At 42.5% G+C, this 14,723-nt stretch overlaps 1 protein-coding gene across 5 annotated transcripts in view; it reads left to right on the top strand.

Annotated features, from left to right (window-relative positions):
- Positions 1–14,723, top strand: part of EPN2 (epsin 2) — a 42,806-nt gene that overhangs the window by 12,626 nt on the left and 15,457 nt on the right. For all 5 annotated transcript variants that reach the window (XM_019008267.2, XM_019008269.2, XM_015643116.3 and 2 more), the window contains one exon: positions 6,792–7,565. In XM_019008267.2, the coding sequence (XP_018863812.1) occupies positions 6,971–7,565 (595 nt within the window). In that variant the 5' untranslated portion in view covers positions 6,792–6,970. The remainder of the gene's footprint in view (positions 1–6,791; positions 7,566–14,723) is intronic.

The raw sequence follows: 14,723 nt of genomic DNA on the forward strand, positions 1-14,723 counted from the left end.
AAGCTGAATTTATTTCAGATTGTTACCTTTCAGTCAAAGCACACATTGGGTGATCTTTTTTCTACTTGTTTTGTGAGAAAACAGATGAAATGCTTTTGTTGGAGCAGGTAATCCCCAGAGAAAAAATCCCTTTGGGGAGTTTGGGGAGGTATTTTCACTGCCCTGTTGGATTAATTTACATTTGGCATTTCTGGTTCAGTGCGTAATGGCCTGACCTCACACTGGTCTGTAATTCTGCAATATTCTGATATTCACTGCACACCTGCTGCATGAAGAATAAACTGGGATGTGCCCAGAGTGCAGGTGGCACTGTGGGTGACACTTGACCTGGCCATAGTGTTATTTTTAAAGAGCTGTTGTCAAAGCTCGTAATCCTAAAATTAGATGCCAGTGCAGGTCGGATTTGGGGCGTGAGTGGTGATCTGCAGGTCTGGCAGAGCTGTCCCTTCTCCCAGCCCTTCAGAGCACATTTACAGCCACCCTCTCAAGAATTCCAGCTGCAGAGGCCAGTGGAAATGGGGGTGACAAAACCCCACAAATGTTGATGGAGCTGGGGTTGACAAAACCCCACAAAGACTGATGGGGTTGGGGGTGACAAAACCCCACAAAGACTGATGGGGTTGGGGGTGACAAAACCCCACAAAGACTGATGGGGTTGGGGGTGACAAAACCCCACAAAGACTGATGGGGTTGGGGGTGACAAAGCCCCAGCACCTGTGGCTTGGCAGGTCCCAAAGGGATGTGGCCATGTGGTGCTGCTGATTTAGAGATTTGCTCCTCACCCCCCTTCCCATACACTCTGAGAAATGAGCTCCCTGTGGAGCTCAAATCCTGGGAATTTAAGGAGACAAGGAGTAAGAAAAGGTGCTATGGAAAAAACAGAACCAGATTTGTGTCCGTAAATCTCTTTTATGCCTAAAAGTCTGCTCAAGCTGGAGCTGCTTTCCCCTCAGTGAGGCTGAGACAGGACTGTAAAACCAGTGCAGAATCAAACCTTGGCACTCATGAATATGCATAAATTTGCAGGAGAATTATCTTTCACCATTAACTCTTTAAATAAAGAAATAATTTGGCCACCTGCTCTCTGTGAAAGCTGACCTTGTTCTCTCATTTGTAAAAGGGAGTGGAAAGCTTCCAAAACTTTGAATTTTGAACCATTTCCTCCCCTCAGAAATTACACTGAAGAAGACAAGCATTTAAGCTGGGAAAAATGGAAATGAAACCTTTCCTCTGGAGTTAACCCTGTTCTCCAAACCCTTGGCCAATCTGTATTTGTAACTCATTTCCTAAATAATTTTGAAGGTTGAGGAAGGGCATTGATGGGGTTTTCAGGCTCTTCATTTTGCTGTTTTATTCCCATGAATTGCTGTTTTCTCTGCTGTAGAATAGCAAAAGAGAGCTAATAAGTGTTGTGCTTGTTGGATTTTCTGTGTAGTGCCAAGTGTCTTGTCTCCACTCAGTCCTCTCCTCCAAGTGGCCACGATGCACAGTTGCCCCTTTTCCTGTTTGGTTTTGGGAACAGCATTTGGATTGCAGTTGAATATTTTATCATAGGCAGGGTAATGGTACCCTCTGGTCAGTTGTTCTCTGAGAATAATTAATGAAGAGAGAAAAAAAAAAAAATCAGAGAAATATTGAGGTTTGAAAATCTGTCTGGCAGTGTGGATTTAGTAGAAGAAAAATGGGTTTTTTTCTGCATTGTATTCCTGATTTTTATATAAGGTTTGTGCTCGGGGTTTTTTTCTGATTTCTGAGCTGTTTGTGGAAAGTGGGACTTCCTAAAACACAGTGGGCTTGGATTTAGACACATATTGAGCTTTCCCAGGAAAACCAGGATATGAATTTAGTGTCAGGCAATGGGAATCCTTTTTCTTTGCCATAAATAGGAGCTGACTTCTTGTTGGGATTGGGGTTGTGTGTGCAGGTGGGTGTTGGTGTCTGTCTGGAGGAGCTTCTTCATCAATCAGCACCTTCTCTGAGCCTGAATCTTTGCAGATTGGCAAGAATTCCCTGATTTATCCTGGAATAAAGGTCCCTCCTGCCTCTGTCATTGCAGCCTGCTAGCAAGGAGAGCAGATCTCTGGGGGTGTGTGTATTCCCACCTGAGAGGGGAGGCTGCAAGGATATTTTTATGTAGATTGATGTCTGCAGATTCAGATCAGAGACTGACTGAATTAATAGCTGTTTTCCAAACCTCACTTTCCGTGCATGTGACTTACTGTAAATGTCTAATCTAAGGATATATGTTGTCTGTAATGCTGTTAATTAAAATTTTATGCAAATATCCGGTGAACTCCTGATGCTTAATGTTAATTTTCACACTTGATATTAAAGGCTTTTCCTATATTTCCTGTGTATGCTTAGCTGGGCTATGCAGATATTTACCTTCAGGCTGATATGAAGGGCATTTTATCAGTGCAGACAAATCCTGGTTGGAGTTTTACATTCCAGAGGTGTGAATGGATTCTGCTGAAAGCCTGTCTATAGGTGGATTTGTGGGGCTGTTTTCTTTGAACTGAGTTTATGAAGGACTTTGTGGCTTGGCCTTGGTTCTGTGTTAGTCTCAGCAAGTTAAAGATGTTTCCTCATGCAGATTTCATTCACTGAGCTTAATATCTTGTGAGAGAGATGAGGAGTTCAGGCAAGAATTCCTTCTGTCTGCACGTTGTGTGGAGGAAAGCACCAGGAGAATTCATTATTTGGGTAATGAAAGTGTTGGGATAGGGAAAAGGGCACGGTTTGTTTCCCTCCAGGTTCCCCCTGGTAACACAGGGAAGCTTCACCTGCTCGTCTGCACATCTGTTTGCTTTGCCATTTGGAGATGTCAGGATACTTCAAAATCAGAGAAAATGGCTTGTAGGGGCCAAGAGTGAAAATGAGGAAGGCTCCTCAAGACTAAACTGCTGAACTTTGACAGAAATCTGCTCGAGCCTTTTTCCTGCTAACCAGAAACAGCTTTAATCAACTGGTCTCGCTTTTTGCTTTCTTTGCAACTCTGCTGTTAAAAATGCAAACTCACATTTTTGCTGAAGTTGCAAGTGCATTGTGCTTCCTTGTGGTTTGTTGTGAGAAGTTAATTCACTGAGATCTCTGGGGAAAAAAAAAAATCTAAAGTTTCTGTGTAAGAGTTTGATCATGTGTTAGAAACGGTTCCTCACTTTTATGCACTTGGGGTGTTTGGCTTTTTGATCTGTTTAATGATACAAGAGGTTCTTGAAGTGCTGCAAGACTTGGGATAATCCAGGAAAAGGGTTCCATTGAGGGAGCAGTGTTTAAAGCAGTGTTAAAAACAGGGTTGTTGGGTGAGGGTCAGTCCCACTGCCAGGACAGGAGCTTGAATATTGGTACAGCTGCATTGGTGAGGGAAACACCAGCTCCATCAGCTTTCCATCCTGTCATCCTTTGGGTGTTCATTATGAGGTTTAGAATAAGTTGGTTTTTATGGTTATGAGTAGAGTAAGATGAAAACATGTCCTGATGGAAAAGGAAAAAACAAACCTTAATGATTCTCTTGTTAAAGGCCTTGGTTTTCAGGAAGATACAAAAGTGAAGAATCACTCAGCATTGATGGATTGATGGGTTTGGAGTCTGTTACAGAACAACAAATGAAATATTTCATTTCCTGGAAGTGTGTAAATTGCTGGTTTCTTTTAATCCAGTGTGTTCTCCCCTGTGTTTCCCTTGGGGTTGTTTTTCCAAAGTGCTACTCCAGACTTGGAAAAGCTTCCTGTTTGGAGTTTTGGTTTCTTCTCCAAAACCAAGTGCCTGATTTCCCATTGGGATGTAACTGGGAGGGAATGAAGGCTCTTTGCTCTGTTTTTTCAGAGCTTGACAGCTTTGTGTTGCATTTAATCAGCTCCAAAAGTGGGCCAGAGTTGGGTTGTTCTTGTCTTGCAGTCTGCTGTGCACCAAAGCTTAGGAGACTTTGAGTATTTTTCCTGTGCTGTTGTGTAAAAATGGCTGGATTTGGTGCAAGAGAGAGAAAAGGGAAGCAAAATTGTGTTGTGAGGGTGGTTAATTCTTCAGGGATTATTAAAATGATTTTTCCAAAAGCTTGTGAAGTTGTAAAGTAATAAAACTTGTTTTTGACTGGGGAGATACAGGTGAGGCACTTGCTCCTGTAGTGTACTTGTAAAAAGATTTTGGGAAGGCCTCTCATCCCTGGCCTTGAAAGAAATAAAACTTTCATAAGGCAGGAATGTTTTTCATAGATTTGCAGTGGGTTAAAAGTCAGGAAATGGGGTTAGGAGTAAATGTTGTTTCTCACAGGGTTCCCAGCCAAATGTCCTGCCACAGATCAGGGCCCTTTTGCAGATTGGCCCAAAATAATACAGTAGCCAAATTGAAGCAAATTAGTCAAATTTGAAATTAATCTTGAATTGAAAGGAATGATGAAAGATTGAGACCTGCTGAGGGATAAAGTGGCAGGTGAAATGCACAGGGAGAAGAAATGTGCAGTAGAAGTACAGCTCCCAAGAGGCACGTAGAATTTTAGGAAGCCTTTGATAAATGGGGAGTGCTAAGCAGTAAATGACTGTGTTGTGATACAAACACTTGTTGCTGCCAAATCTGAAATGCAGAATGCTGAGAACTGTGTGTATCCCAAGAAATGGGAGTTTAATCCATGCATGGAAACATCACAGGGATGATGGAGATACAGAGAAGCTTGTAAATAGCCTGAATTTCAGAAACCTCAGCTCAGAAGGAGCTGGCCAATTCCTATAAAACCATGAGGGACATAAAGAAGCCCAAGGTGATGTTTTCTTTCTTAGAAACATGAAGGAGCTGTCAGCTGAGCGTGGTCACCGTGGTTTTACCTGCTGGGGGTGACACAGGGAGCTCAGGTGGCTTCCAGAGGGGTTGGGAGAAGCCCAGTGTGCCCCTGCTGGCATCCAGGGTGTCCCAGTTGCTGATAATACAAGGAAATAGAAATGTTCTTTTTCATCCTCTTTGCACAAAGATTTGTGCCTGAGGATGTCAGACTTGGTGAACTTTTTATCCAGCTGGTTTAGAAGGTTTTGTAGTTCTCCTGGGCTTGATTTTTCATGTTCTTCACTGCTTTTCTGGTTGAAAAAGCTCAGTTTTTATGGGGGGGATTGGATATTTCTGCTCTGGGATCTGTATAATCATCAGGAGTGTGTCCATGATCCCCCTGGCACTTGGATCCTGTGCTGCCTCCCGGTTCAGTGTGACCTTCCAGATCTCCTGGATAACTGGTTTCAGCTTTGCTGGGAACTTGCCTTAACCCATTCTCGGCAAAAAGAAATGGTTTAGGTTAAATAAGATGCACACTGTCCTTTTTCTGTTTAATTTTTATTGTTTCCTCACCTTTTACCAGTCACATCTTAGAGAGGGATCACAGGGGCAGGTGAAATTCTAGAGGTCAGGACCAGTCATGGAATGTTTGTGTAGGATCAACATTTTCAAATTCTGTGTTTGATCCACACAAAACTTAAATATTCCAGGAGAGGAGATGCCCCTTTTTATTCTTGTTGCTGTTAGCCAGCTCCTCTCCTACAGCTGGTTCCAAATATTGGGGACAACAACAGGGGGATGCAGTTTGCCTGAAGTTAGTTAAAATTAATCTTCCATCACGTCATAAGAGGTTTTTACTCTGCCAAAAATCAACTTTAATGGAAGAAGATCAAATGAAATAACTCATTAGGTGTGTTCTGTGGTAGTTAAACCTGCCCAGAAAGGTTTCCAAGGAAGGGAATTTGTCTTTATGCTAAAAAAAGCTATTACAGACCTGTGCTGACACTGAATTCTGCTTCCATTCCAAATGGAACTGCAGTAATTTGAAGAATGAGAACAATGTCAGGCTTGAAATCTGTGCTTTCCTTGTCTGCAGTGTCTCTGTAAGGGATGGGGCTGGTTCTAGGGAGTTTGGAGGAAGATTATTAAAGCACATCTGGAATGGGCATCTCTGTGAACGTGGCCAGCTCAGTTCCAGAGTCCCTGCTCAGTGTTTGTGGCTCTCAGGGCTGCTCTGTGTTAATGGAATGACCAATCTGCCAGTTTGCTCAAGTAATTTATTCCAAAGCTTAATAGGCCTCTGTTTACTTGAAACAGTGACCTTAACTAAAGAACTGACACAGCTTTCCAGCTCCACAGCTTGTCCTTGCCTTTTCTTGCCAATCATTTTGGCTTTACAGTTCCATTCTCATAGAATTAAAAATTCTTCTGTGCTTGGGTGAAAGACAGAGCAGAAAGCGTGGATGTGCTGAGTGTTATCAAATGAACAAAATAAATGCATTTGGGGGGAAAAAAATTCCTTCTAATTTGCTTATCATGAAAGGTCACCTTGAGTTGGAGTGTGTTGGGCCACAGGATCTCTGCCCTGAGGCTGAGAGGGCTTTAAACTTACCCAGGGTTTCCAAAGTGGCTTGGTTGATTTTTAGGAAGTTTTCTTGTTCTCTCTGCATGCAAATTCCTGCTGCTAGAGAGCTGCTGAACATGGAATTTCTCATGTGGTTTCATCTGAGCTCTGTAATTTCTGTAATGAAAAGTTGTGGGTAGGTTTTGCTTTGTGTAAACTAAGGCTCCAGGTTGGACTTTGTTTCTGGTTTGCTTTTAAAACTTTGCCTTTGTATCAGTGTGATTGTCTCCTTGGTTTTGTTTTGCCCAGCACTTCAGGTTTTTAATCTTAAATGTTTCATGTGACACATGAGAAGAACAAATTGTTTTAAAAATCAGAAGAAATTCAAGGAGGAAAAAAATGCATCTAGGAAAATTTCATTGCAGAGCAATCAGCCCCCACTAACCTGCTTTGTTTTTTTTTCCTCACTCAGGTCATGATTTTCATTTTCTCGTGTCATTCTGTTGAGGAGAGGAAATGATTGTAGTGGAACGTGTCACAAATACGCCACTGCTACGGAGCCTTCACAGTTCAGAAACGTTCCTGGAAGAGCAGATTTAGCCCTTTGCTGTTTGTGTTCTGGAATCTGGCTTGGTGAAAAGGGAAATAAAAATGACGACTTCGTCTATCAGACGGCAGATGAAGAACATTGTGAACAATTACTCAGAGGCCGAAATAAAAGTTCGGGAAGCGACCTCAAATGACCCCTGGGGTCCTTCCAGTTCGTTGATGACTGAAATAGCAGATCTGACCTACAATGTTGTGGCCTTTTCTGAAATTATGAGCATGATCTGGAAACGACTGAACGACCACGGCAAGAACTGGCGACACGTCTACAAGGCCCTCACTCTCTTAGATTACCTGATTAAAACTGGGTCTGAGAGGGTGGCCCAGCAGTGTAAAGAGAATATTTTTGCTATCCAGACATTGAAAGATTTTCAGTACATCGATCGAGATGGGAAAGACCAGGGCATCAACGTGAGGGAGAAATCCAAGCAGCTGGTGTCCCTTCTGAAGGACGACGAGCGCCTCAAGACAGAGAGGGCCCAAGCCCTGAAGACCAAAGAACGCATGGCTCAGGTGGCCACTGGGGTGGGCAGCAACCAGATCACCTTTGGCCGAGGCTCCAGCCAGCCCAACCTGTCCACCAGCTACTCAGAGCAGGAGTATGGAAAGTCTGGAGGATCCCCAGCATCCTACCACGGCTGTGAGTACAGGCAGACACATCCCCAAGTGCCGCTCCTTCGCGCTGGGGAGTTGCTGTTGGAGGTGGGAGCCATTGGTGCCTTGGGGAGGGTGGAAATGCTGCCTGCAGGAGGGTCTGGGAGCTCTGTGGATCTGCTCCCTGCTCTTGATGGCCTGGCTAAATATTTGCTTTGGAGAGGACGGGTGTAGTGATGGAAATTGATTTCAGAAGCCTTTGTTTACTGTCAGTTCCAAAGGTAGCGCTGCCAGGCTGCTCTTGGGAACTCCCAGTGTGATGGGGAGGGTGTGAAGGGGATTTTCTGTTTGTTTCTGGTTTTAAAATGAGCTCTTGAAGATGTGTTTTGATCATGGGATGGTTTGGGTTGGGAGGGAATTTAAAGCTGATCTCATTCCACCCCCCTGCCATGCTCAGGGACACCTTCCACTATCCCAGATTGCTCCAAATCCCATCCAGCCTGGTTTTTTATTAAGAATAAATAAGAAATAGAGAATATTTCCTGAATCATTTTGCTACTTTATGCTGCTCCTATTGTACTTTGGCAACAATGCTGCTGTTTAATTTCCTTTATTGCTTACTGAGTAGTTCCTGGGGGAAGAGAGCTTTGAATCTGTATTTAAGTATTTATATTCTCAGTATTTGGTGTGTGAGTGTCTATACTAAATACTATAGTTCATTCTTAAAAAATGAATAGAGTGATGTGGGAAGAACAAATTCTTTCTACCACTGCTTGGTGGGATTCCCTGTCATGTCAGGAAGAGGCCTGATTTGGCACTAAATCCTCCTTAATGTAAGCAATGATCTGATGAAAGCTGCTTTGGCTGGAATGTCAGTGGTTGTGGTCTAATTCTGAAGGAAAATCTTTCCTTTAAATGAATGTTTAGGGTGTGTGACTGAGCCAGGCTGCAGAAACCACTGAGCACCAGCTTTAGGAATCTGAAGTTTGTCATGTCCTGGATCCCAAAGTGCTTCTTAAGTCATAAATCCATGAGTGGGGTCAGCCCTGCTGACATTTGAAAGAGGAGATAGCAGGAAAATCAAACCAGGATGGAGAAAATCTCTGTTTCAAGCTCTGGAGACAAGCAGAAAAAAATGATTTCCAAAAGGAAATATTTCTAGGATAGAGGGTACAAAAAATGTGAATGAAGGTTTCCAGCTATGAGAATTTTTGATCTTGGCTTTTAATTAGCAGTAGGATAACAAACATCATAATTTTTCTGTAGCAGTAATTTTTCTATATTTATATAGCTTTTCTGTAATAACCATGCTTGAGCACTGTGAATTTTTAAAGAAAAACTCCTATATTGTTACCTCAATAACAACAACATTTTTCCTTTTCAAATCTATAGATTGTTGTTGACTGCAACAACAATTCTTAATTTAGAGTTAGCTTGAAATATTGATTTAACTTGGGCTGGTGGGCTGAAATGAGTGACTGAGGTATGCTGAGCACACCTTGGGTTTCACAGGGTTATTGCTCCACCAGTCCTAACTTTAATTAATGCCTGGAACTATTGTTTGGAATCTTAAATGCTACCAGAGGCTCCAAACTATTCCTCCCAGCAGGGCTGAGCAATGCAGGGCGTTTTCCTCAATTGTTCCTCGGATGCTTTAGGAATTTTGATGGGAGAAGCAGCGACTTTGGCTGTTCCCTCAGTATTCCAAGTGTGGATTTACTGCTCCCACTCCCCTGTCTGTGTCCTGTGGCAGGATTGCTTTGGAGGTAAAGATTCCTTAAGCTTTTTTTATTTCCTCACCCCCTAAGAAGCTTTAGAAATCTCAGGATTTTTTCTCCTCCCCCACCTCGGTTCTTCCTCTGTTCCAACTCTCCTGGACTTTTTTCACTGTGGATCAGCAAAAAAATCCAGGTGGCTGTCACTTTGTATATTTTGAGGTTTTTTAATGTGTTTCTTGTCTGGTTTAATTGAGTGGAGCAAAGCAAAGCAGCACCTTCCAGAACAGCTGTGCTAAGTCCTTCTGATATTGGGAAACTGGGAAGAGCTTTATCCCAGGAAACGAGGAAGGAGTTTCATTAAAATCCAGACATTTAATCTGTTACATCAATGTAGGGTTATTCCTGTGCCTGCTAAATTTGATGGAAAAGATGCTTTTCATTATTTAAAGTGAAAGAGATTGTATCTATCATGTGTTTGTTTTTTTTTTTTTTTTAATTATACCCTTCTTTTGTGCTGAAAAATCTGGATTCAGTAAAGAATCTGTAAAAGGAATGAATTTCTGCTTCACTCCTGGGAAATCCTCCCCTTAGAACATCCCAAAGATGCTGTTGCTGCTCTGTATATTCTGGCAGAATTCTCTTTCATTCCTCTAAGCCTTTGAAGAAGAGATCAGAGACATTTAGATTTACCATCTACAGCATGAGATTTATCCTCTTCAAAAAGTCCAGCCACCCTCTTTGCTGAATGTTTAGCACACCTGCTTACCAGTCAAATAGAAATAAAGTTTGGGAGAGTGGCAGAGCCTTTTTGCCAGCACCACCACAGGAAATGTTTTGTCCCTCAGTTGTTTGCTGTCAGCACATTTTACTCTTGGTCCTTCTACACACCACGGGTGAGGCTTGCAGAATTCATTCTCCTGGCTTGAGGAATTTATTTTGGGTTATAAAATCTCATTTTTAGTGCCTTCCTACAGAAGAAAGAGCTGAAAGAGTCTGGTAGTCCCTGCAGGATGGCTCACCAGTAACTTCCAGTGGATACTGGGATACTGGATTGGGATCTCTGCCCTCTCCTTTCAGGGACTGAAAGTGCAATTTTGGTTAAATCAGTGAAGCCTTTTTGGGTCAGTTTGTTGAGAATGTTGAATCAGCTGCAGTGCACAGCCAGCACTGACTGAACTCTGCTCAAACTCCTCCTCCAGCTTCCCAGCCTGGGTAGGTTTGCATGGGAACAATTGGATTTTTGCTCAAGGGGTTTTCTTAAAGAATTGCTGTTTTTTGTGTCCCAGATTCATCCTTTGTGACAAAATAAAAGCAATATTGATACCCTTTGTAGTGTGAGAGAGTTCAAGATGGAAAAGGATCTCTTGACTGATGTCAAATCATCCCTCACTGCTGCAGCAAATACAGAATTTTTTCCCTGTTTCCTTGTGAATATTTTCATTTCATCTCTAAAAATCCTTTAGAAACTGTGCAGAATGAAATGGTGCAACTTGATTGTTTTTAATAAAATCCTTTCCACCAAAGCTTTACCTTAATGGCTTTGTTGGCCCTGAAGATCTCTGTGCTTGGATAATTCCAGGGAGCACATTATAGCATGTGAATTGTACAAGTATTTGTGGGCCTTTTTTTCCTATCCAGTCTCATAACCTGAAAATGGAAACCAAGAGAGATACTCAAAAGCAAAAATAAAGCTCCTCCCAACCTCCATCTTGTCAGCAATTTCTGACATACTGGGAAAAATTAGTTTTATCTTCCCTCTATAAACAATTAATGCTCAGATTAGGAGCTATTAAATTTTCCATGACAAAATGCATAATTTTTATTTATTTTGGAAGATATGCCAATTCTGTAGAGTTACATCAAATCTGATATCAGGTTTTGTTTCACCTTAAAGAAATATTCTTGTGTGGTGCTGAAACTAAACCAGCTGAGGAGAGGGAGGGATATAAAGTACATATTTAAAATCTTCTGGAGCAATAGTCCTTCACTCCTAATCTGCCTTTGGGTCTAAATAATTGGGTTTTTTCCTGACATTTGTCACCCAGTTTCAAAAACTTCAGCCTCTTGTTCCTGGCCTTGTTTCATCTCCAGCTGCCAGTGACCACTTAAATAGGATTCTGGATTTATGGCTGCACGGGGAAAAGTAGGATGTTCTTAATTTAGACCTCTTAAGCCTGAGCTGGGATGCTGCTCCCAGCCTGGCAAACACTGGTGGTGTTTTAAAACCAGGTTTACTGAGGCCACGCTTTTGAAGAGATCCAATCCTGTTGTGTCCAAGCTGGGATGTCCTGGTGTTATTTTGGGTTGTGCCCACATCCTTCCCTTTTTCCCTGTGCTCCAGGAGGGTTTGGGAAGCTGGGCTGGGATAGGAACCTGCTGGAGAGGAGATGCTGAAAGATGCACTGGGAAGGACTTTTATGGATCTTGGGAAATGGCAAGTTTTTAACCTAAACCTGGAAGAATTCTGGGAGCAATTTGCTGTAGCTGAATTAATCTGTTTAATATTTCCAGTGTTATTCACATTGACTCATTATTTAAAACGAGTTTGGTGAAGCCTCAGCAAGTTTGTGTTCACTCATCTGCTTTGGTTCTGTCTCTCCTTTTGCTTGAAAATAATTCAGAGAAATTGCTGTTTGGTGTTTGACACAATAGGGAATTTATGAAATCCAGAATGGTTTGGGTTGGAAGGGACCTTGAAGCTCATCTTGTCCCAGCTCCCTGCTATGGGACACTTTCCACTGTCCCAGCTTGCTCCAGCCTTGAACATTCCAGGGATGTGGCAGCCCCAGCTTCTCTGGGCACCCTCTTCCATTCAGAACACTCCTGTCCTTAAAGGGTTTGGCTTTTATTTAATAATTATTTCTTTAATAATCTCTTCAGCATCTCTGCAGGTTGGAACACATCCCCACCCTTCCATCTTAGTCAGGGAATGCAGGGAATATCACCCAGCAGTGGATCTGGCTGAGCAGTGTGGAGAATTCCCGTAGTGTGAGGTGTTGAAGGAATGTGGCAGACTCCTGTCAGATGTCATTTGACAGCTTGATTAAATCCTCTCATCGTACATTTATTTTCCTGGTGCTGAGAGTGAAGGTGGGAGGTGTATCCAGACTTTGTAGTGACACTGAATTATCCAACTGTGTCCATTCACACGGGTGTGGGGATCACCTGAGAGGAAAATGCTCCCAACAAAACAAACCTGAAGGAATTGGTTGAGTGTTAAATGAATTTCAGAAGCTCTCAGTCTGCTCAGTGCTGTCAGAATCCTGCAGGAAGGCTGAGCAGCTCCACCTTGTCATATTCATCAGCGTTATCAGCTCGCTTCTTGTACCTGAAAGATTCCTTCATTCCCAAGGGAAAGGTGGATTACACAATTCTTCTAGATTAAGCAGTTTGCATTTGCCTTTCCATCATTTGGCTTTTTAAAATTATCCCATCTTTATTTTGAGTGCTCTTTCACTGGAAGACTGACAGATGGGATCTCTGCCTGCTTCCCAAGTGAATTGCTGTTGGTTTCTGAGTCCTTACCTCGATCCTACTTCAATTTTTCAAGTCCCTTTTGGTTTTGCCCACCTTTGTAGGTTCACTGAGGGAGTGAGGGAGCAGCTTTTCTTTCTGAGCAAATGTGACTGAGAGCTGAATCCTGTTCTTCAGAATTCCACCTGCAAATTAGAAAGAAAAAACAGGAAAGAAAAAACCCAGAAATAACAAAAACAGCCCCCAAGCCCAGCATTCTGAATGAAAACACAGTCTGATTTTTATTATTAATGCAGCCTCTGCTCTCTGTGTCCTGTATTCCACTTTAACTCAGCCAGGATCTATAACCAGCTACAGAGGCCTTTTAATAGAGCCAAAATACAGGAAATTATCAATAGATGTGTCTGGGAGCTGTCCGAGCCTGGGCAGGCACAGATGGTGCAGCAGAATCCTGCTTTAGTGATTAACTCAGCCTCCAGATGATTTCCTTCAGCAGCCAGCCCCGTGCTCCCCGTGGGAACAGATCCCCACAAATTTGCTCCTGGGCAGCCTGGAGGGACTGGGATCTCTAAATTACCAGCAAAGCAGGAATTAACAGGTCAAAATCGATTCTATTGAGTCCCATCTTACATAAACATCTGAATAAATTGTGCTGGGGGATAAGGGAAGCTTTGTGTGGCACCATAACCTTTCTGCTGGATCCTGGGAATTCTGACCTTAGAGCAGGATAAGGCTCATATGGATGGGAATCTCAAGTTACTCCCAAAAAGTGTTTTGAATTTCTCTTAATCCTTTAACAAAAAAAATAAATAAAATAAATGTGCTGGCAGCTCTTTAATGTGGATGGTTTTGTAACACTGCAGAGGCTTACATGGAAAACAGCAACATTCCCATCCTTTGTTTTTTTTATTGAGGGCCAACTTCAAATGGACATTTTCCCCTTTTATTTTAAGTAAAAAGGAGCTGGAAATACCTTTTAGAGTTAATGAAAGCAATTAGAATGAATTGCTGGGAAGCCTAAAAGTGAGAAGCAATAATGTATATATCACATTTGTGTGAGCCTGCATTATCCATGTGGGGATCCTGGATCTGCTGTGAGCTCATGGAACTCCCTGCCAGAGCCAAGCCAGCCCTTCCCATGCTCAGCTGGGAGTGGAGAGCCAGGGAAAGGCTCAGAGTGGGATGCAATTCCTGCTTTTTCCAGCTTTTCCATGCAGGAATGCACTGGGCAGTGCATTCAGCTGTTCCTGTGTGTGGAAAGAGGAGGAAGAGCAATGGGATTTAACCCATTTTGCATCATTTCATTTTGAATGTCATTCTGCCACCAGGTTCTTGGTTGTTGTGGAATGCAGTGATGTGAGCAGAGATGGAAAAGCTGGGATGCAGGAAATCCCATTTCTTTCAGGGTTCTAAGCCCAGCAGAGCAGAAGGTTCCTCCCTGCTCCCAGTCTAGGTGCCATCTGTTCTCAGGTGACTCTGCTGGGGTCCCATTTGTCCCAGGCTCTGATTTAAACCAGTTAGGACTCTTTCCTTCTCTAATCCCTGCTGCAGAGCTGCTCTTCTCCATCTGTATCTCAAATCTACCCATGGCCAGTTTATACCGTGAATTCTTGCCTCTTTATCTGAAATAGTTTTTATTTCTCTGGTATTTGCAAGCTTAAGGTATTGAACAACTATGAACTGCTCAATCTTCTTCTGGCAAAGATAAACAGAAAACATTCTCTGGGCTCCAGAGGGAAGTGTCTCCACATCCATCCTGGTTTAAAATCATCCATTTTGAATTAGAATGATTAGAATTAGTGCTAGTTTATTACCTGTCTTAGGTGAGTGGCTGGGAATGATCTCATTCTTTAATCATCATATTTTTAATATAATATATTGGAGAGCCTGGCAGTGACTGTTGGAGCAGTAAGTACTCATCAACCAGGCTAAATTTAATTATTTTATATGAGAAAGTTAGAAAAAGTAATAGAATTGAGCTCTTAGTAGCATCTTAATTGAAATAAGGTTGG

The sequence above is a fragment of the Parus major genome, chromosome 14 (genome assembly GCF_001522545.3).
Source record: "Parus major isolate Abel chromosome 14, Parus_major1.1, whole genome shotgun sequence".
NCBI classification, from domain to species: Eukaryota; Metazoa; Chordata; class Aves; order Passeriformes; family Paridae; genus Parus; species Parus major.